Here is a 23,161-nt window from a genome sequence, read left to right as displayed (position 1 = left end):
CAGGAAGGCCGGCGCCAAAGGCATGACTCGTAGATTCACAACAAACATTTGGATTTGGAGCCGGCACCTTAAGCTTGCACTCCCACCATATACAAGCTCTTCTTCGTTACAGACTCTTTAGTAAGCACTTTAAGAGTAGCAAACAGACACTTTAAGAGTAGCAAACAGGTGTCTGAACCAGTTGCTCAACAGCAAATCTGGATACAGGCTGGATTTGCTCCACAATAACATCAGAGGCAAAGCACGCCAGTCACTTTGCCCCAAGATTATTCAAAGTTTGATTGCTAACTGGGAAAGCGAGATACAAAAGAGCAGCATGAATATATCGCAAATGAAGCCTCAACATACATACGGTATCTTATTACAATACATATATCAGAGTAGAGATAGAGAGGGTAAAGCAGGCAGACCAAGTAGGACATGGCCTGAGAGCAGACTATTATGGCTCTCATCAGAGCACAGACTTGATCAAGTTGGTGCCGCGACTCCTGCAAGATCTGGATTTATGCTTAATCATACGCACACCAGCAATCCCGTTGCCGTTCCCATTGGCATTGCCTTTGGAGTCGCCCTTGCTGTTGCTGTTGGCTTTGCCCTCATCATTGTCATTGCCGGGTAACACTAGCTCCATGCCGGTGAAGACAGCAAATATGTCGTCAACCACCGAATCGCCGCAGCGCTCATCGAACTCCTTAGTTTCAACGAAGTTGGTGACGCAAAACCTGCCTGAACCCAGGCTGACAACTTCGGTGGGGCACTGACTGTGCGGGTACCACCCCTCTGGCATGTCAGTATCCTCCCAGATTCGAGTGTGCTCCGGCAGCGGCTCCTCCCCTCTGAGGACACCGGAGATGTCGGCGACGCAGGGGAGGTGGATGTTGCGCTCAGAGACGCCAAGCCAGAGGCCGAGCTCCGGGTCATACTCCGCCCTGCCATGAAACGGCATGAGCCAGTTGCCAGCCTTGCTCCACTCGCAAGCCAGCGTGTCAAAGCAGTAGGTGCCGACGCCCCTGATGGAGATACAGATGGTGTGGCCGCCAACCAGGGCATAGGAGCAGATGGAGGCTTGTTTGTAGGCCGGGTCGTGGACGAAAGGCGGCGGCGGGAGGGCGTCGCAGTGCCAGGCCTTGCTGGAGTGGTTGCAGCGCCTGCGGTACGAGATAGACTCAAACTGGACCTGACCCTCCTTGTTGGGCCTGAGGATCCTGTCCATGATGTAGAGGCCTCCGCCTTCGCCTTCGCCTTCCTTGGAGGTGGTCGGATTTGGAGGGATGGAGAAGGACAAGGGGTCGGACTTGGGCGTGTGGAGGCTGGGCATGGTGTCGATGCAGTGGGTGTCGGCATCGAAGCGGAAGATGCGCGCGGAGCTGTCGGTGAAGAAGAGCTTGGTTTCAGTGAGAGGGAAGCAATCCATCTCGCCCCATCGATCGTACCGAGTCTTGGCGCATATCGATGGTTTCATGTTCACCATCGGTGCCGGCGGCCGAATATACATCGGCTTCTTCTTCTTGTTGTGCCCCGCCCCCGCCGAGGAGTTAGCTGATAGGGTTGACTTGTCGGGCATGCCTGTCAATGGAGGCACCACTTTGGCATGTTCCGCTGCTTCTTCTGGTGTTGGGTAGAAGAACTGGTTGTGGGATAGGTCGAAGCGCCGCAGCATGTACGTGAATTTCTGGCAATCCGACACCAGGATGTTCAAAAACCGCCGGGCGCTCATCTCCGATCAATCCAACACCTCAAAGATCCTCTTTCCTTCCTGCAGTAGTTAGATTCAAAAGAAATGAGGAACAACAAATTACTAGATGATACCGACCCAAGGAATAAGAAGCAGACGGCCGACTGGTGCAGAACGGCCCAAAGAACAAGAAGCAGACGGCCGACCTGGTGGAGAACGACGGCGCCGCCAGGGGAGGGGGAGGCGAGGGGAGGGGAGGGGAGGCGAGATTGGCTCTGGGTGGGTGAGGTACGTCTAGGGCACACGATTTCTTCTTCTTCTTTTATTATTATTATTAGGGGGCTGACCGGTGGTTTTGTTGGGTCGGACCATGGCCCAATGTTTTTTTGGGCCTGGTAAACCAAACCCTTTTTCCTTTCCTTTTTTTGCAAATTACTGTAGAACTTTATTTATTCTCCCAGCATTTCCTATTTGGCGCCTGTGGCGCGGAGGAAAAGGTGCGCCCGGCGGTTTAGAAATCGAGACCTCTCGAGTCAGAGCATACCGTTGTAACCACTATGCCATCTCGATAGAATTTGCCAACATAGTTCCTTTCCCACTTTTATTCTCTTTAGTTGGGGAAACTTTTATCTTTTTCCTGTTTTTCTTCTTTTTCTTAAATGCGCTAATTTTTCAAAATCGATGCACTTTTTCTCAAAATCGATGAACTTTCTTTCAAAATTAATGAACTTTTTTCAAATCAAAGAACTCTTTTTTCAAATTCATTGAACCTTTTTTTCAAAATCTTCAAGTTCGATGGTCTTTTTCCAAAACTAATGAACTTTTTTTTCAAATAGATGAACTTTTCTTTTCATATTGGATGAACCTTTTTTCATAAAGGATGAACTTTTCAAACTCATTGAACATTTTTTCACAATCGATGAAGTTTTTTTGAGTTCGATGATATTTTTCCAAAATTTGTCAACTTCTTTCTCAAATAAATGAACTTTTCTTTTCAAATTGGATGAACTTTTTTCAGAAACGATGAACTTTTCCAATTCACTGAACTTTTTTTCGAGTTCAATGAACTCTTTTTTCATAAACAAAAATAAAAATGTAAGTTGTACTGCATAATAAATATCGCGGCTCCTATAGTTCTTAAAGAATTCGCGTTGCAGTCAATCACTCTTGTCTAGAGGCTGTAGTGGTTAGCTGGACCATCGTTCGAAGCAGCGACCCGAGTTTGAGTCCTCGTATTGGCATGTTTTTGTGGGCCCCAATTTGTGCTTGCAATCTCTTCATTTATTAAACTACTAGTAGAATTTTCTCATGTGTGTTGCTACGGGATACAATGCATATAAACAAGTACGAATCCAAGGGGGTGAAACCCTTCCTCCAACCCAAACAAATCTATCCCCCGTTGATAGCGATTAGGCAGATCCTAATTATGCGGCCGATTTTACTTGATTCGCCCCCTGTGTGTGACATAACGTGAAGTTGCTTTGTTTTTTAGGTAATCGTGAAGCTGATCCAGGACTCATACCCCAGCCCGCGTACCAGACTAAAACACCTAGCAAAGGAAAAAAGCCCAGCAGCAACACACGCTCATCCCCTTTATTTCATGTTGCTCCATCGACAAAATCTAATCGATGTATTACGTAGATTGCAGTCTCTTGCGACCTATCTACCTATGGTCTATTCAAGTCTCTGCAGACCACCGCCAGGATAAATATTCTCCGGACTCCAAGCGAAGATCGGAAGGGGACTGCTTTCCCCAGGGATGAATCCAAAGGGGGTCTACCCACTAACAAATATATCCCTCGTTGATAGCGATTAGGCGGATCCTAATTATGCGGACGGTTTTACTTGATTCACACGTGTGTGTGTGTGTGTGTGTGTGTGTGTGTGTCACAACGTGAAGTTGCTTTGTCTTTTTAGGTAATCGTGAAGCTGCTCAGGGACACATGCCCCAGCCCATGTACCAGACTAAAACACCTAGCAAAGGAAAAATCCCAGCAAATACGAAGCCCAACAACAGCGCACGCACAACCCCTTTATTTCATGTTGCTCGATCGACAAGATCTAATCGATGTATCACGTAGATTTCGGTTTCGGTAGAGAGACGCCTTTGGGTTTCCCCTCTCGTTAGGGTTTCCCCTCTTGTTAGGGTTTCTTCTCCTCTCGGCGGCGACGCGCTTCATCCTACCATAGAGACTGCTCTACCCCGCCATCCTCCTCCTGTCGGCGATCGTGGGGACCTCTTCCTCACGGGCGGAGGGGTGAGTGGATCAGATGGGGACAACACCGCCCGCGAAATAATTTTTCTCGGGCAAGAGAACCATGGATGATGGAGCTTCAGGATCCGGCATGGCTGTGTCCTATCTGGAGGCTATGATGGAGGAACTAGGATTGAAGGAGGATGATCTCCAGGACGTGGTGGTGGATGACGAGGAATTGCAGGCAGAGGCGACCCAGTGGATGGCGATTGCAAGGGTCCACAGAGTGAAACCCTACAGTCAATACTGGTTCTATAAGAACATGAGGGTTTCTTGGGATCTGGCCAAAGAAGTGAAGATTAGGCTGCTAGAAGAGAATCTCTACACACTGCAGTTTTCGTGCCTTGGGAATTGGGAGCGCGTGATGGAGGATGGGATGTGGACGTTCAAAGGCAAAGCGGTGGTCCTGGCTCCTTATGATGGCTACACTAAGCCATTGACAATATAGCTCAATAAGATAGATATATGGATGCAGATCCATGACCTTCCAGATGGGTTCTTCTCCAAGATCAAGGCACTTGCTGCTACAGTGGGTGAGTTTATTTATGCTGAACCAAAGTCACATGATTTTGAAGTAAACTTTGCCCGTGTTCGGGTGAGGATAGATGTAACCAAACCATTGAAGAATGATGTTTCTCTAGTGATTAAAAAGAAAGACACTCTACAGAGCGTTCTCTTTAGGATCAAATTTGAACGGCTCCCAGATTGGTGCTCAGTCTGTGGTTATCATGGGCACCTGTTCAAGGAGTGCGGTGACGGGGTCCATCCCCCGACAACACTTGTGTTTAAGGATCTGAAAGCTTCCTCGTTTAAAGGGCCAGGTGTGGCACCCCAGCTCAGAGCGACCGGTTTACCTTGCATTGCCAACCCAGAGATCATGTCTTCTGGCAACACACAACATCTTGGTACAGAAATCACCGCTTTATTGAACTAGCGGAAGCACAGAGTGACATTACATCAAGTTGCGAGGCCAAGCGGCACACTCGGTGCGGCTGAACAATATGTACATTATTTAGTGAACATAAAGGGGCCTCGAGCACGACATCTACACGGCAGCGGAACAACGACGTAGCGGGACTCCATAACACAGGGACACCACTGTGGACACGGTCTAGACACAGCAACACTCCGATCCAGTTAGACTTTCCTAAAATCTGGCATAACACGCCAGGTCAGTACATTGAATGTACTTGCAAGCTCACAGCAAACATAACCACAATGACAAACAATATCATGACATTTAATCAAGTTTAATGCAAACAACATCATGCTACTTATGTAGTGAAACAAAACTTGTGCATCGAGTCACTCGGATTCTCTTACCAACAGGTCGCCTCACAACCGAACAATGCTCACGACGAAGCACGAACGGAACCATACTCGGTCCAACTGGTTACCTTGTAACCAAACCATGATCACTTCCGGATCACAAGTAATTCCACAACAGTCAGTCTCATTGACCTCATCATGATCCAACCAGTGCAATGCAATTTCATTAGTGTGCAAGTTTTATTAATAACAATTGATCCATGGTGTGACTTACTTACGAACTGGGCCCTTATCCGCGGGCACGGCTATCGATATATTAATACACTCTGCAGAGGTAGCGCACTTTACCCACACCACGGAATCCATGGCCTCGCACTCCCATTCGGTTGGACCAACGGCATTCCGACAGAACTCTCCCATTGCCATGACACTCTTGCGGCCAGTCCGACCAACTCCCCATTGGGCTTAGTCCTGGGTGACCCAGCCTACCAAAGGCAAAACTACCACCGTCGTGGCAAATAAACAGTCCCAAACGGGGACACGGTACCATAACAACAACGGGTCCACAAGATTATGTCTGCTTAACGGGCCAGGGTAAACCATGCCCATAACCTTCCCTCGTTGGAGGCACCGACAAAAGGCATGACAACAGATGACTAAGGGCCTCCCCATAAAGGCAAATGTGGTTGCACTTGTCAGCCCAATTCAGTGGCACCATGACCCGATCAACTTTATGTTCAAGTTCAATTATCATCAGGATTAACTTGAAAATAAATGCTCGAGTCAATATATGCCATGCTTATGCAATCATATGACATGCATCACATATCATAACAGATCAACTTCATTCAAAGTTCTACTTGCACAAACTTAACTCTCAACACTTATGGTCCTTTCCTACTTGTTATACATACTCATCACTTTAGTTGACTTTAATCAAATAAATCTTATCTTAGCATGTATGTAGGAAAAATAATACCGATAAACATATCACCATAGTCATAACAAATTTACTTAGATCACCTACTCAAGCTATATTTCACTAGTTCAAGCATTCAGTTCTGTTACTAAGCATTTTGATAATGACAAACTAAATAACACAAGCATTATTTATTTTAATACTATATGCAATGAATATCTTATAAATTCAAGTAGAAAATCATGGATAGTGCGAATACACCATGAGAATGTTATTGTGGCTTGCCTTAGTGCAAAGGAGCTTCACACTCCTCCTGGATGCCTTCTAGACAAGCTTCACCTTCTGAAATAATTCAAATGAAAAAGAAAATATCAAGAACACTTCTGAAAATTACCAGAAATTCTAGGCAGCAAGGAAAAATCCCATCTTGGGTGTGCTGCTAGGATTTTCCAGTAAGAACAAAATGCAAAAAGAATCAACTCATTTGGACTTGTAGAATAAGAGTTATAGCTGGTCAAAGTTTGGTCAAAATTTGAACTAAATTTGAATTAAAAAGAAAAACCAGGGAGATGACGTCGAAGGCGTAAACCGCCCAGGCGCCACCACTCATACCGCTTTGGCCGCGACCTGAGTGGCTGACAGCCGGCCCCGCTAGTCAAGTCAGAGGGGGGAGAGAAGGAAACTGAGCACGGTGAGGCTCCGCAAGAGCTCACGCCGGCGAGGAGGGCTCCTTGGCCAGATCCAAAGGGATAGGATGAAAGAGGAGGTCAAGACGCACATGCCCGTACCTGTAGAGTGGCTAGGGGTGGCTGGACGGGGTCGGAACAGAGCTCTCCAGCGGCGGTAGCGGGCGGATGTAGATCGAAAGTATGTCTAGAGGGGGGGGGGGTGATTAGACTACTTGACCAAATAAAAATCTAGCCTTTTCCCAATTTTAGTTCTTGGCAGATTTTAGCAACTTAGAACAAGTCAAGCAATCTTAACACAATTAAAGCAAGCATGCAAAGAGTATATGAGCAGTGGAAAGTAAAGCATGCAACTTGCAAGAATGTAAAGGGAAGGGTTTGGCGGATTCAAACGCAAATTGGAGACAAGGATGTTTTTGTCGTGGTTCCGATAGGTGGTGCTTTCGTACATCCATGTTGGTGGAGACTTCAACCCACGAAGGGTGTCGGGGGTTGGATGCGACATATGCCAACGGGTGGCTTATCATGGTGGGGGCGAGTAGAACGTCGCCGGTGCCTGGAAACGGGATGAGGCGCAGACATGCGCGCCGGCGAATCTTACCCAGCTTCGGGGCTCTCCGGGGAGATAACACCCCTACTGCTGCTCTGCGGGGTCTCCGCATGATCACTATGGTAGGATAGTACAGAGGTGCTCCTTGAGCTGTTTCGGGTGGCAGGAGGGAGCAAGGCTAGCTCTTTTCCCTCTTGTTATTTGTCTAAAACCTATCCAGGGCCCAACCCTTTGCATGGGTGCCCCGGGGGGTTTATATAGGCCTACCCCCCGGGGGTACAATGGTAAACTGACTGGGGTGCGGCCCCCAGCTGTCTGTCTCTCAAGCCGCCGCCCTTCCTGCCGGCTCCTGGGGCCCGCCGACTAGCGGGCCCCGCGGACAGGCCGAGCACTGTGCGAAGCTTCTGATGACGCAGGCTCGGTCATGGGGTCGTGGGAATAGTGCCGCCGTCTGTCAGGCGATCACCGTCGCCATTCCCCGTCCAATCTGGTTTATGGCTTGTGGGGCCCTGACTAGGAGACGGCCGACTCCAGGGAGGCCGGCTCCTGCAGGGCCGTCTTCGGGCTCTCCGGCCGTCCTCTTCTCTCTCACTGACAGGGGGCCCGACGATCTTCGGGCCGTACAGGCTGCCGTCGTGGGCACAGTGCCTTGTGCACTGTGGCTGAAGTCAGGGGAGGCATGGCAACAGTGCCGCGCCTCACCGGAGATCTCCCGGTGATACGGCTCACTGTAGCCATACCTACCCCCCGTGGGTTTGAGGGGACGGCCACGTCGGGGCCGTACCCTGCGTCGGTCTTCGTGAAAGGTCGCGGGCCGACTCTCATATTCGGCCCCCTGAAAGGTCGCAAGCCCGGAGTCAGCTTGCTTTGGAGTCGTCATTTGGGGATTCGGCTCCTTCAAAGGTCGCCAGCTGGGACTCGGCCTTATCGAAGGTCGCCAGCTGGGACTCGGCCTTATCGAAGGTTGCCGGCTGGGATTCGGCTGAGGGGCACGGCCTGCCCCAATGTCTTGAAAGATCTTGGGACCCGGGTCAGCCTACCCGTGGCCCATTACTCCGACAGTAGTCCCCGAAGCTGGTGAAGCCCGGCGGGTGCCGCCTCGAAGGGCTTCAACAGTTTCAAAGTTCCTAGTGCCGACTCTGAGACCCGGCCGCCTGTTGCTTTGGGCCGCCTCGCCGAAGTCAGACTCGTTCAGCGAAGGGCCGCGGTCCGCAAGTTGCAGCGGGAAACGGGGAGGCGTATCGGTCACGCTTCCCTGCCATTATTGAGACGGTCCTATCGCACGGCGCCACGTGGAGGCGATAGTCTGTCTGCCCACACGCGTGACAGGACGGGCCGCCAGGTGGGGCCCGCCATTACCGCGCCTCGGCTCCCGAGCGGATCCGCTGCGGTCGAGGGCGGTTGGCATCCCCACGTCGTTACTGCGCGCAGTAACTTCGTGGGGGTTAATCGTGGGCGTCGTGGGGCCGCGGGCGCAGTTAATCCCCACGTCGCCCCCTCGGCTTCTCAGCCTGCATGGCTATAAGTAGGCAGGGGGGGGAGCCGGCGGCACTGCATGCGCACTCCTTCCCCCGCTCTCTCGCCTTTCTCCTTCCTTCGCCGCGCACCACTGCATTCTTCTCCGCCGCGAGCCCAGGCGTTCTTCTCCGCCGCGAGCCCAGGCGTTCTTCCTCGCCGGCGATGAGCTCTTCTTCCGCCGCGCCCCTCACCTCGCGCTCCGGCGTATGGGACGGCTCGGACGTGGGGGCGGAGGACATCGAGTTCCTTCGCCAGACCCGCCGCCTCCCGAGCGCGGACTTGGTGCAGGCCTGTCCCGCGCCGGCGGGAGAGATCCGGCCCACGCCGGCGGAGGGCGAGCGGGTCATCTTCCGCTCGCACCTCATGCGCGGGCTGGGGCTTCCAGCGAGCGGATTCTTCCGCTCATTTCTCAAGTTTCATAGCTTGCAGCCGCACCACCTCACCCCCAACGCGGTGGTGCTTCTCTCCGCCTTCGCCACCCTGTGCGAAGGCTACATCGGCGTTCTCCCCACCCTCGAGCTGTGGGGGGAGTTCTTCTCTTCAAAGCTCGGCACTCAGGCCGCCGGCATGCCGGCTCAGTGCGGCACCTATATCGCGGTGCGGCGCACGACGGTCGACAACCCTTTTCCGCCCATCCCGCTGGTGAAGTCGGTGAAGATGTGGCAGAAGACCTACTTCTACGTGAAGAACGTCTCCACTGACGGCGACTGGGTCAACCTGCCGCCTTTCGACCCCGAGCCACTGACTGGCCGGCTGTCCAGTTGGTCCCATCGGTCGAAGTCACTTTCGACCTCCGGAGCCAGCGCCGTGGTGCGACTCCGAGTCATGCTGCAGTCGGAGGGGCTCGTCGCCTCCGATCTCCTGGCCGCCTTCATGGCGCGCCGGGTTCTTCCGCTCCAGGGCTGGCCTCACCTCATCTGTCAGATGAGCGGCCGGCATGATCCAAGCCGGCTGTGCACCAAGGACATGCCGCGTGGAGAGGTGGCGAACTTGGTGAACCACATCGCCCACTGCGGGTTCACGGAGGAGTGGCAGTTCGGCAAGGAGCCGTACTCGCGCGACAACCCCCCCCCTAATGGTAAGTCACATCTGTCTGCAGCTCGATCTTATTTGCGTCCGACTTCGAGCTCTGATCTTTTGTTGGCATCTTCTAAGCAGAACCCTCTCACGGCACCCGCAGCCGGCGCCACAAGAGAGCCGTGCGACTACGTCCCCGACCGCGAGGCCAGCGACGTCGACGACCCCGACTTGGGGGCCGCGGCGCTGGAGGCCGACGCCGAAGGCGGCGGGGAGGGGGCAGACGGCGGCCTCAAGTCGTCAGCGACCTTCGCCGACTGGCCCGAGGACGACGTCGACGCGGAAGTCGTCCCGCGCCGCCAGCCGAAGGCCGGCCCCTCCAGCCAAGCCGGCGCGAAGAGGCGTCACGCCGGGTCGAGTGTGCCCGGCGGCAAGTCAAAGAAGTTCAAGGGAGCCGCCGCCGCGACCAAGCGAGAGGAGGCGGCCGCAAAGGCCAACCGCTTCCGGAAGGAAGTGAGAAGGCCGCCGCTAGTTTCTTCGTGAGTCTCCTTACTCTGTCATTTATTTTCTGGACCTCGTTTGAGTCTTTTCTGATTCTCCCTCCAATCTTCTCCAGAGCTTCCCTCTCCCTTGAGAGAGCCGCCGTCCCCTCCGTCATGGGGTCGGTGGGGACGCCTGCCAACACACGGCGGATTGATCCCGCCGCCGACCTTCGGGAGGCGACAGCACGGAACGTGCGGGAGAAGCGCGAGGAGGAGGAGGCCGACCGCCTGGAGAAGGCAGAGGCCGAGAAGGCGGCCGCCAACGCCCAGCGGCGCCTGGAGGAGGCCGAGACCGCGGCCGCGGCGAAGCGGCATGCCGAGGAGGTCACGCGTCGCCGATCGGTGATGCTTGTCCCCCCGCTGTCGTCGGTGCCGCCGGCCCCCGAGTTCACGGGGCAGACTGGGGAGGTCGGCACCGCGAACCCTCTCGCATAGGAGGGCGGCGACGTCTCCGGCTCGGATACTCACGCACCGCCTCCGCCGCCTCCGCCGCCTCCGTCTTCGAGGCCGCACGGCAAGCAGCCGGTGGAACCGCAGGATCCTCCGACTGCGGACAACGTTGACGCGCAGCTGCTTCTTCAGGTCGCCGTGCCAGCGCGCCGCCGGATTGAGAGGACGAGCTCAGCGCCGCGAGCTCGGGATACTGGCGCCGCCAGCTTGGCGAACCTGGACGCCAAGGCCTCAAGTGCCGCGCCCACCGGCTGGCTGCGCGAAGGCGGCACCGGCCCGCTGAACCAAGCCCTTCTGGACGTTCAGTCGAAGCTGCACAAAGAGGGCGATGCCCTCCAACTCTACACCAAAGCGCATCTGGCCCTGCGGACCTCCGTCCGGGTATGTTTCATTTCTCCTTTTTTAGTTTCTGTCTTTTTCCGTGGGGGCGCGCCAGCGCACCCACTGGGTGTAGTCCCCGAGTTCGGGGCCGGCTGCTAAGCAGGCGGCTCGGAACTCCTTCTAGCGAGCTCCGAAGACTAACTTTTACTTTGCCGGCTTTGCAGGAATACCACAATCTCCGCGCCACTGCCTTCAACCGCAACGTTGAAGAGCTGAGGAAGCGGACCGCCGATCTGACGGAAAGTCGAGGTGAGCCAATTCTTCCTTCTTCGCGGGGGCGCGCTGGCGCACCCGCGGGCTGTAGTCCCCGAGATTCGGGCCGACTGCCGAGCAGTCGGGCCGGATCTCCCCGGCGACCTTCCTTCTTTCTTCTTCGCGGGGGCGCGCTGGCGCGCCCGCGGGCTGTAGTCCCCGAGATTCGGGCCGACTGCTGAGCAGTCGGGCCGGATCTCCCCGGCGACCTTCCTTACTGACGACGTTCTTGTCTTTTTCTTCGAACTTCAGGCGCCAACGCCGCCCTCCAGGAGCAGCTGGGCGAGGCCAACACCGCCCGTCGCGCTAAGGAGGAGGAGTGCGACAAGCTCGTCCAAGAGCGCGACCTGCTGGCGACGCAGCTGGCCGAGCAGAAGGAACTGCTCCGGAAGGCGCAGGAGGATGCCAAGTCGCGGGAGGATGCCCTCATAGCCGAGTTCGAGGTCGAGCGCTCCGCCTGGACCGACCGGGAGGCGATGCTGACCTCCGGCTACCATGAGCTCGAGGACATCATCGACGGTAATTCTTTTTTCTCTTCTTTGGCCTTCCGACTCTGTGTCGGGCTGATTTTGGGTTTTTCTGACTGTCTTTCCTTCTGTCTCGGCAGACTTCTTTCCCGGCCACTCGCAGGCCGTTCCTCTGGCCATCGAGGCGGCTCGGGAGGAGCGAAGGGCGAAGGGCGAAGTGATTGCCGCCAATGCCCCCCGAACCATCGACGAGCAGCTTCTGAGCATCGGGGTTCGTCTTCGTCCTGCTCATCGTCTGCTGCGCCGTCTACAATGCGCCGGCGCCCAAGTCGTTGCCGCCCTGTGGCCGGAGGTGCCAGCTCTTCGCACCGCCAGCCGGACGGCCGACTGGCTGGAGGTCGTCGCCGGTCGCTTCGAGGCTTGGAGGGGCTCCTCGGCCCGTGCCGGAGCACGCCGGGCCTTGGAGTTCGTCAAAGGGTGGTATCCAGGGCTGGACCTGGACCGTCTGGCCGCGTTCCGGTCAGAGGCCCAGGCCGAGCTGGAGGCCGTGGAAGGCGCCCCCGTCGAGCGCGCGGCGGCCATCGCCGAGTACACGGACACCAGTGTCTTCGTGCCCGAGCGGACCGAAGGCGGCGAGGAGGTGCCGCGGAGTGGTTCAGGATGCACCCGAAGTATGAGGAGGACTCGGCGGAGGTGATCGGTTCCAGCGCTGAGGAGGAGGACGAGTCGGAGGACGGAAGCGAGGAGGAGGAGCCAGAGGACGAGGCAGGCGGCCAGCCTCAGCCTGATCGCGCCTCCAGCAACGAGCCTCAGAAGGACAAGGCGACTGTCGCTGGAGGCGACCAAGCCGAGACCGCCCAGCCGACTGCCCCAACCTCCGACACCGCCACCTCCGATCCTCCGGCTCCGGAGGCTGCCCCCTAGAATGCTTCAGTTTTACCTGTCTCTCTTGTTCTTTTAAAAAACTTGTCAGTTTCGAACAATTCCACCCGCGGGGTGAATTCGGCCAAGGGCCTTATGTAAATATTTATCTAATTTCCGTCTTTCCTTGCTTTTGTTCCTTAGACTTTTTCCTTTGCCGCCTTCCTTCAGTTGCCGCCTTGCCGACAGGGCAGCCGCTCTGCGGACTGCCGCCGGGTCAAGTGCTTAGCTACTTTAGGGAGACAAGTACTTAGTCGTTTAGAATATCTAAGCAAGTTGGCTAGAAACCGACAGGCCGACTATCGAGAGTCGGCTATCCTTGATGAAAATTGAGACTGCGAGCCGACTGCTCGCGAGTCGGCTCGGGAAGGGGAGGCTGGAAACCGGCTTGGGCTATGCGTAGCTCTTAAGTCCTTAGCCGTTTTTCGTGTGTGCGCTCGTTCTTTCCCGTCCCCTGCTTACCGACAGTCGCTCTGCGAGCTGCGGCTTTCGGCAGGAGGCGGCTTTCAGCAGGAGGCGGCTTTCAGCACAGCACATTACTTGTCTGACTTCAGGGAGCATTTCATAGCGCAAAACGGCGAGTCCCCGGGCCGACTAGTCGGACCCGGTGCCAGACAGTATGATAAAAGGAAAAAGCATTTTGGAAGCATAATCCATATCATACAGATAATCAAAAAGGCAGTCCCCGAGCTCGTCCCGGGGGGCCTAAGGTCTTAGTACTTAATACAAAAGAGGGTAGCGTGATACATACTGCATCAACTGTAAAATCTTCGAAGAAGATTCGCGTTCCACGGGCGCTCTGTTTCTTTGCCGGAGTCGTCCCTCTTGCGTGCTCGAGGCTTCTGAGCGTCGATCAAATAGTAGGCGTCGTTCCCTAGCACCTTGCTGATGATGAAGGGGCCTTCCCAAGGCGCCGACAACTTGTGCTGGCCGGCTATTCTCTGAATCAGCCGGAGCACAAGGTCGCCCTCTTGGAATGATCTTGGCTTGACCTTGCGATTGTACTATCGGCGCAGACTCTGCTGGTAGATGCCGGACCGACTGAGTGCCAATAGTCGGCCCTCTTCCAGCAGATCGACGCCGTCTTGGCGTGCTTCTTCAGCCTCCTCCTTGGTGTACATGGAGACTCGTGGAGAGTCGAACTGTATATCCGTCGGAATGACGGCTTCGGCACCGTAGACGAGGAAGAAAGGCGTGAAGCCGGTTGACTTGTTTGGGGTCGTGCGCAGACTCCAGAGGACGACAGGCAGCTCTTCCACCCAACAGCCGGCCGAGCGCTCGAGTGGTTCGACCAATCGAGGCTTGATGCCGGACAGGATGAGGCCGTTGGCTCGTTCCACCTGGCCGTTTGACTACGGATGGGCAACGGACGCTAAGTTCAGTCGGATGCCCTGCGTCGCACAGAAATGAGCCAAGGCGCCCTTGGCAAAATTGGTGCCGTTGTCTGTGATGATGCTGTGCGGTATGCCATACCGTACTGTGATGTCGGCAATGAAGGTCACTGCTGTGGGCCCGTTTAATTTCTTGATGGGCTTTGCTTCTACCCACTTGGTGAACTTGTCCACTGCGATAAGCAAATGAGTTAGGCCGCCTCGGGCCATCTTGAATGGTCCCACCATGTCCAGGCCCCAAACTGCGAAGGGCCAGGCAATGGGGATGGTCTTCAGCGCGGAGGCCGGCTGAAGGGGCTTGGAGCGGAACACCTGGCACCCCTTGCATTTTTTGACTAGCTCTTTAGCTTCTTCCAGGGCAGTCGGCCAAAAGAAACCGTGCCGAAAGGCTTTGGCCACGAGCGCCCTTGAAGCCGCATGGTGGCCGCACTCGCCCTGATGGATGTCTCTGAGGATCGCTTGGCCTTGTTCTGACTCTACGCAGCGCTGGTGGACACCAGTAACGCTGCACCTGACTAACTCTCTGTTGACTATGGTGTAGGCTGCTGCTCGGCGTTGCACTTGCCGAGCCAGGGTCTCGTCTGCTGGTAACTCCTGATTTACTAGGAACTTGAGGATGGGCTGCGCCCATGAAGGTGCTGCTATCTCTTCAACTGCTACCACAGCATCTTGGACAAGGGTGGCTGGGCTGGGAGGCGGCGGGTCGGAGTCTGCCGCCGCTTGCTGAACTGAGGGGATCTCTGGGCTGACTGGGGCAGCTCCCGGGCCGACTGGCGCAGTCCCCGGTCTGGGCTTGGAAGTCCCCGGGCTGACTGGCGCAGTCCCCGGGCTGAGCTCTGAAGTCCCCGGGCCGACTGCTGCTTTCTTGAGGTCGCTTGCTGGGGCCTTGGAGTCGGATCCGTCTGTCTCAGGCGGAGCCGACACGAAGATGGAGTCGGATTCTAGCAAAGGCTTGATAGACGGCTTGAGGAGGCGCTGAAGGGCGACGCCGGAAGGTATCGCTTGGCGAGTAGAGCCGACTCGTGCCAAAGCGTCTGCTTGATCGTTGTCGTTTCTCAGCACGTGAAGGAATTCGCACCCCTCGAAGTATCCGCTGAGTTGCTGCACTAGGAAGCGGTATCTCGCCATGTTTGCGTCTTTGGCATCCTAGTCGCCGGATGATTGCTGAACCACCAAGTCGGAGTCGCCATAGCACAGGATCCGGCGAATGCCGAGTTCTTTGGCAAGCCGGAGCCCGTGGATGAGCGCTTCATATTCGGCGACGTTGTTGGAGGCGGCGAAGTGGATTTGCAGCACGTACTTGAGCTTGTCGCCCTTGGGGGAGGTGAGGATGACGCCGGCTCCTAGGCCGGTGCGCATCTTGGAGCCGTCAAAGTGCAGCCGCCAATGAGTAGAGTCGGGCGCTAGTGGCAGGTACTGAGTCTCGGCCCAGTCGACGAGGAAGTCGGCCAACGCCTGCGACTTGATGGCGGTGCGAGGTTGGTAGTAGATGGTGTACGGGGCTAGGTCGATAGCCCACTTGGCCACTCGGCCAGAGGCATCTCGGCTTCTAATGATCTCGGCGAGTGGAGCAGTGCAGACCACGGTGATTGGGTGCTCTTGAAAGTAGGGCTTCAGCTTCTTGGCGGCAAAATGCACGCCGTAGCACATCTTCTAATAGTGAGGGTAGTTCTGCTTGGAGGTCGACAGTACCTCGCTCAGGTAATACACCGGTCTCTGGACCGGAAGCGCCTTGCCTTCCTCCTTGCGCTCGACTACAATAACTGTGCTGACTACCCGGCTGGTGGCGGCGATGTATAAGAGCATGGGCTCTTTGGGAGTCGGAGCCGCCAACACAGGGGGAGTCGCTAGCATCTTCTTAAGTTGGAGAAATGCCTCATTTGCCTTGTGATTCCACTCAAAAAAGGTGGTCTTCTTCATCAATTGATACAAAGGCAGAGCTTTCTCGCCCAGCCGACTGATAAATCGGCTGATTGAAGCCAAGCAGCCGGTGAACTTCTGCACATCCAGCAGTCGGCTGGGTACCTCCATTCTCTCAATGGCCTTGATCTTCATGGGGTTGCACTCTATGCCGCGTTCGGAGACTAAAAAACCGAGGAGCTGGCCGGCTGGGACTCCGAACACGCACTTCTCGGGATTGAGCTTGATCTGGAATCGGCGCAGATTTTCAAAGGTCTCTTTGAGGTCTTCCAACAGCGTCCCACGCTTCTCCGTCTTCACCACCACATCATCTACATAAACGTGGGCGTTTCTGCCGAGTTGCTTGAGGAGGCACTTCTGCATGCAACGCTGAAAGGTGGCGCCGGCATTCCTCAAGCCGAACGTCATTGTGAGGTAGCAGAAGGCTCCAAACGGCGTAATGAATGCGGTCTTCAGTCTGTCTGCTAGATTCAGCTTGATCTGGTGATATCCTAAGTATGCGTCTAGGAAACTCAACAGCTCGCATCCGACTGTGGAGTCTATCACTTGATCGATCCTTGGCAGAGCGAACGGGTCCTTCGGGCAGGCTTTATTGAGGCTGGTGTAGTCGATGCACATCCGCCACTGCTTATTTTTCTTCAATACCAGTACTGGGTTTGCTAACCACTCCGGGAAAAACACTTCCATGATGAATCCGGCTGCCAGGAGCCGGGCTATCTCTTCTCCGACGACTCTTCTCTTCTCTTCTGACAGGCGGCGCAAGGGCTGCCTGACGGGCTTCACATCCGGCCTGACGTGTAGCTTGTGCTCGGCGAATTCCGTCAGTACACCTGGCATGTCCTTGGGGGACCACGCAAAGATGTCCCGATTCTCACGGAGGAAATCGACGAGCTCGCCTTCCTATTTGCTGTCAAGGCCTGTGCCTATGACAGCGTACCTCTCTGGGTGCTCCGGGTCCAAGGGTATCTTCTTGGTTTCTTTAGCCGGCTTGAATGACCCTTCTGCTTCCGACTCCTTGGGGTCAGGCGACATCTCCGGCTGCTTCCCAGCCATCGCCACGACACGGTCAAGGAGCCGCTTCTCGGCTGCGATCACCAAAGACTCGGCCAGCCGACTGCTCTCGGCCGCGCAGGCGGAAGACTTCTTGTAGTCGCCGGCAATGGTCAGGATCCCCTTGGAACTCGGCATCTTCATCTTGAGGTAGGCGTAATGGGGAACCGCCATGAACTTGGCCAAGGCAGGTCGGCCAAGCAGCGCGTGGTACGGGCTCTCCAAGTCCACCACCTCGAACCAGACTGGCTCTCGGCGGACGTGATCTTTGTCTCTGAAGAGGACGTCTATCAGGATCTTGCCAATTGGTGAACAGGAGAGGCCGGGTACGATTCCATGGAACACGGTGCGGCTGCTCTGCAGCTGCCTCCGCCTGATTCCGAGCTTCTCCATGGTGTCCTTGTACAGGATGTTTATGCTGCTGCCTCCGTCTATTAGGACCCGCGAGAAACGGGCGGCCCGCCTATCAGTGGCCAAGGTCGCACCTAGAACCAAGGTGTAGGAGCCCGAATTCGGCATCACCTCTGGGTGATCTGCCCGACTCCAGCTGATAGGCTTCTCGGACCAATGCATGAACTCAGGAGCTTCTGTTGCCACTGCGTTGACTTCTTGCTGTTGTTGGCGCCTGCTGCGCCGATCATCTGCCAGACTGGTGAACACTACGTATGCTCCGTGCTCTTCTGGGAACTCGTCTTGGACTGCGCCGACTGGCCGAGCCGCCGGCTGCTGGGGCGGCGGCGGAGGCGGCGGCCCCGTAGGCGGCGGAGGGGCAGGGCCGTCTCCCTTGGCGATCCTGACGAGACAGTGGCACTTTCTGGTGGTGTGGTTCGACGGCTTCGCGCCGCTGTGGAACTTGCAAGGACCATCCAGAGTCTGCTCATAGGAGAAAGCCGGCAACCAGTTGGACTTGCCGCCTTTCTGCTGCTTGGCCGGAGGCTGCCCTTCCGGTTGCGGGTCTTCAACTGCTGCGACCTGCCGATTGTTGGAAGTCGGCTGTGGGGCTTTACACTTGTTATCGTTCTGTTGCTGTCGCCGGCTGGCGTCTCCAGCCGGGGTTCTGGGAGCCTGGGGAGTCACTTTGCCAGCCGCATTGACTTGGATCTCCGTCTTCATAGAGGAGTCGGCCGTGGCGTACTTGTCTGCTATGACTAGCAGTTCGTCGAGGGTTTCGGGCTCGTCGCAGAGGAGCTTGTGCTTGAGGAGGGTGCCCTCTCGGCACCCGGCCGTGAAGTACTCGATGGCCTGCACCTCGTGCATGCCCTCGCAGGATTTTCGGAGTTCGCCCCAGCGCGTGAGGTAGTCGCGTGTTGATTCTTCGGGGCCTTGCACGCACAAGGAGAGCTGGCGCGGCTTGGGAGGTCGCTTGTACGTGCTAGTGAAGTTGCGAATGAAGGCTTCAGTGAAGTCGACCTAGCTATTGATTCTGCGGGGCTTCAGGCTGTTCAGCCATGTCCGGGCCGTGCCCTGGAGCATGAGAGGAACATACTTCACGGCAACTCGCTTGTTGCTGTTGGCGATGTTGACGGCTGTGGAGTAGTCTATCAGCCAATCCTCCGGCTTCACGGAGCCGGTGTACTTGGGCGTATCTCGGGGGAGCGTGAACCCTTTGGGGAAAGGCTCGTCTCTGATGCGGGGCCCGAAGCAAGGCGGACCCAACTCATCTTCTTCTTCTAACGCCAGGGATCTGTGGAGTCGGTCGATCCGGTGGCGGGCATCATTCTCTCCGACTCCCTCTCGGCGGCCAAGGCGACCTCCGAGAGTCGAATGTTCAACAAGCGGCGGAGAAACTCGCCGCTCTCTTCGGGGCGGGGGAGGCAGATAATCGTCCCGTCGCTCCACGGCTCTGGGCGGCCGTCTTGGTCGCGCTCGATGGTGATGCGAGTCCGGCTGTGGCTAGCAGCCGGCTCCTTCTCTTTCCTTCCGCGGGCTCCGCCAGTCGGCGTCCGGGAGGTCGCGCCTTGGTCTCGGCGAGGGGGTAAGTCGTCGTTCGGCTGCTGCTGCGCGTCTGCGCGGCCGCCCGCCGCGTTCTGCGCAGCAACCGCATCGAGGAGCTGCTGGACTCGCTCCGTTATTACACGGCGCTCTTCGCCTTCGAGGTTCTTCAGCTCTTCGGTCGCCGCTTGGGCAGCGCGAATGTTCTCCGCAGGGGTGGCGTACACGGGGCGTTTCACCCCGAACAAATCGGCGATGGCTGCGCCGCGCTCACGGACCGCACCTAGACGGCTCGGCCTAGTCGGAGCCGGCGAGCCGCCTACAGCACGATCCATCTCGCGCTGGTATGCTTCGGACAAGCGTCTCATGCTTGCCAACTTCTTGGCGCCTTCGATGATCTAAAGGCGGCGTTCTTCCAGCATCTCTGCGTCCGCGTCCTCTGGGATGGGCGCGGCCAGGTCTTGCAGGGCCGCTGGCAGTGGGTCCTGGGCGTTTTCGCCGGAGTGCTCGCCATGGCCGATGACGAGCACCTCCGTAACGGCGCTTCCATCACTCTCCTCGTACGGAAGCGGCTCGTCGTAGACCACCACGTTGGTGGGGAAGATATCAAGCGATACGGCGTCGGAGTCGACCAGCATCGGGTCGGAGGAGCCTACGGACTCCAAATCTACGGCGGGCTCGCCGACGACGTGGAGTTGGTCGCGGAGGCCCGCGAGAAGGTTCTCGGAGCCACCTGTGCCTGCGCTCGGTGCAGGCTCGTCGGAGAGGCGCACCTCACCGATGAGTTCGGCGAGGCCGCTCGCGGCGTAGGCGGCTTCGGCGCCACGCAGTGTGTCGATGCAGACTCCATCTGGCAAGCCGGGCTGGCTGCGCCCGCCAGGGAGGAAGAGGGTTCCCGTCCAGAACAGATCTCCGAACGACGGTGCAGCTCGCCCCACGGTGGGCGCCAAATGTCGGGGGTTGGATGCGACATATGCCAACAGGTGGCTTATCATGGTGGGGGCGAGTAGAACGTCGCCGATGCCTGGAAACGGGATGAGGCGCAGACATGCGCGCCGGCGAATCTTACCCAGCTTCGGGGCTCTCCGGGGAGATAACACCCCTACTGCTGCTCTGCGGGGTCTCCGCATGATCACTATGGTAGGATAGTACAGAGGTGCTCCTTGAGCTGTTTCAGGTGGCAGGAGGGAGCAAGGCTAGCTCTTTTCCCTCTTGTTATGTGTCTAAAACCTATCCAGGGCCCAACCCTTTGCATGGGTGCCCCGGGGGGTTTATATAGGCCTACCCCCCGGGGGTACAATGGTAAACTGACTGGGGTGCGGCCCCCAGCTGTCTGTCTCTCAAGCCGCCGCCCTTCCTGCCGGCTCCTGGGGCCCGCCGACTAGCGGGCCCCGCGGACAGGCCGAGCACTGTGCGACGCTTCTGATGATGCAGGCTCGGTCATGGGGTCGTGGGAATAGTGCCGCCGTCTGTCAGGCGATCACCATCGCCATTCCCCGTCCAATTTGGTTTATGGCTTGTGGGGCCCTGACTAGGAGACGGCCGACTCCAGGGAGGCCGGCTCCTGCAGGGCCGTCTTCGGGCTCTCCGGCCGTCCTCTTCTCTCTCACTGACAGGGGGCCCGACGATCTTCGGGCCGTACAGGCTGCCGTCGTGGGCACAGTGCCTTGTGCACTGTGGCTGAAGTCAGGGGAGGCATGGCAACAGTGCCGCGCCTCACCGGAGATCTCCCGGTGATATGGCTCACTGTAGCCATACCTACCCCCCGTGGGTTTGAGGGGACGGCCATGTCGGGGCCGTACCCTGCGTCGGTCTTCGTGAAAGGCCGCGGGCCGACTCTCATAGTTGGCCCCCTGAAAGGTCGCAAGCCCGGAGTCGGCTTGCTTTGGAGTCGTCATTTGGGGATTCGGCTCCTCCGAAGGTCGCCAGCTGGGACTCGGCCTTATCGAAGGTCGCCAGCTGGGACTCGGCCTTCTCGAAGGTTGCCGGCTGGGATTCGGCTGAAGGGCACGGCCTGCCCCGATGTCTTGAAAGATCTTGGGACCCGGGTCAGCCTACCCGTGGCCCATTACTCCGACAAAGGGTAACGGTTGTGCGAGTCCACGGAGGGCTCCACCCACGAAGGGTCCACGAAGAAGCAACCTTGTCTATCCCACCATGGCCGTCGCCCACGAAGGACTTGCCTCACTAGCGGTAGATCTTCACGAAGTAGGCGATCTCCTTGTCCTTACAAACTCCTTGGTTCAACTCCACAATCTTGTCGGAGGCTCCCAAGTGACACCTAGCCAATCTAGGAGACACCACTCTCCAAGAAGTAACAATTGGTGTGTTGATGATGAACTCCTTGCTCTTGTGCTTCAAATGATAGTCTCCCCAACACTCAACTCTCTCTCACAGGATATGGATTTGGTGGAAAGATGATTTGAGTGGAAAGCAACTTGGGGAAGGCTAGAGATCAAGATTCATATGGTAGGAATGGGATATCTTAGCCTCCACACAAGTGTAGGTGGTTCTCTCTCAGAAAATGTAGGTTGGAAGTGTAGGTTCGTTCTGATGGCTCTCTCCACGAATGAAGAGCAGATGGAGGGGTATATATAGCCTCCACACAAAATCTAACCATTACACACAATTTGCCAAACTCGGTGGGACCGAATTAATAAACTCGATCGGACCGATTTAGCAAATCTAGTGACCGTTAGGATTTTCGATGGGACCGACATGCAACTCGGTAGGATCGATATGGTTAGGGTTAGGGCATAACGTAATCTCGGTGAGACCGATTACACAAACTCGGTGAGACCAATTTTGGTAATAAGCTAACCAGAGAGTTGGTCAGGTAAACTTGGTGGGACCGATTCGCTCATTTCGGTAAGACCGAAATGTTACAAAAGGGAAACAAAGAGTTTACATTGCAATCTCGGTGGGACCGATCGCTCATCTTGGTGAGACCGAAACATTACAAAGGGAAACAGAGAGATTACACCCCCCATCTCGGTGAGACCGAGATCCCTATCGGTGAGACTGATTTTCCTAGGGTTTGTGGCAGTGGCTATGACATCTGAACTCGGTGGCGCCGGATAGAAAGAATCGGTGGGGCCGAGTTTGACTTTTGGTTTAGGTCATATGTGGATGTGAGAAAGTAGTTGAGGGCTTTTGAGCATATCACTAAGCATTTTGAGCAAGAGCCTCATTAAGCAACACCTCATCCCTCCTTGATAGTATTGGCTTTTCCTATAGACTCAATGTGATCTTGGATCACTAAAATAGAAAATTTAGAGTCTTGAACTTGAGCTTGAGCCAATCCTTTTGTCCTTAGTATTTTGAGGGGTCAGCTTTTCTCATCCATGCCATGCCAATCATTGAGCTTTCCTGAAATATTATTCTTGAAATAGCATTAGCTCAATGAGCTATATGTTGTTAGGAATTACCAAAACCACCTAGGGATAGTTGTACTTTCAATCTCCCCCTTTTTGGTAATTGATGACACCATATAGATAAAAGCTTCCACAAATAATAATAAGAGTGAAAAACATTGTCGCTTTGAGAAGTATGTGAAAAGCAAGAGCTCCCCCTAAATTTGTGCATAGTTTAAGATTTGCTTTTGACTGCAAATGCACAAAGAGTTAGGATCATGGGTTACTCTTCCATGTCGCATACATCTTGGTGGAGCGCTCAAAATAATAATAATTAAAATACATGCACTCATCACCAAGAAAAGTGAATGATCATATGGAGATATAAAAGGATAATGTCATTCAACAAGCATTAAGGTAGCATATGATCAAACACATGATCATCCAAGTATCACACACAAGCATAAAGTATTTCAAACAAGCAAATGACAAAGTTCAACCACCAAAAAGCAAGAGAGAACAAAAGCAACTCTCTCTCTCTCGAAGCCTATGATCTATACATTTTCTCCCCCTTGGGCAACAAGTTACCAAAAAGTTCATAAAAAATGCATAG

At 55.5% G+C, this 23,161-nt stretch overlaps 1 protein-coding gene across 1 annotated transcript; it reads right to left on the bottom strand.

Moving 5' to 3' along the window:
• Positions 1 to 302: 302 nt before the first annotated feature.
• LOC123070977 (uncharacterized) lies at positions 303 to 1,987 on the bottom strand. Its single transcript, XM_044494416.1, has 2 exons — positions 1,882 to 1,987; positions 303 to 1,756 (listed from the first exon to the last, which is right to left on the bottom strand). Exon 2 carries the CDS (start codon positions 1,715 to 1,717, stop codon positions 452 to 454), a length of 1,266 nt encoding a protein of 421 aa, XP_044350351.1. The 5' UTR covers positions 1,718 to 1,756; positions 1,882 to 1,987; the 3' UTR covers positions 303 to 451.
• Between the last annotated feature and the right edge of the window lie 21,174 nt (positions 1,988 to 23,161).

This window comes from Triticum aestivum, chromosome 3B (genome assembly GCF_018294505.1).
Source record: "Triticum aestivum cultivar Chinese Spring chromosome 3B, IWGSC CS RefSeq v2.1, whole genome shotgun sequence".
In the NCBI taxonomy this organism is placed as follows: domain Eukaryota; kingdom Viridiplantae; phylum Streptophyta; class Magnoliopsida; order Poales; family Poaceae; genus Triticum; species Triticum aestivum.
This window is presented reverse-complemented; position numbering and strand designations above follow the sequence as displayed.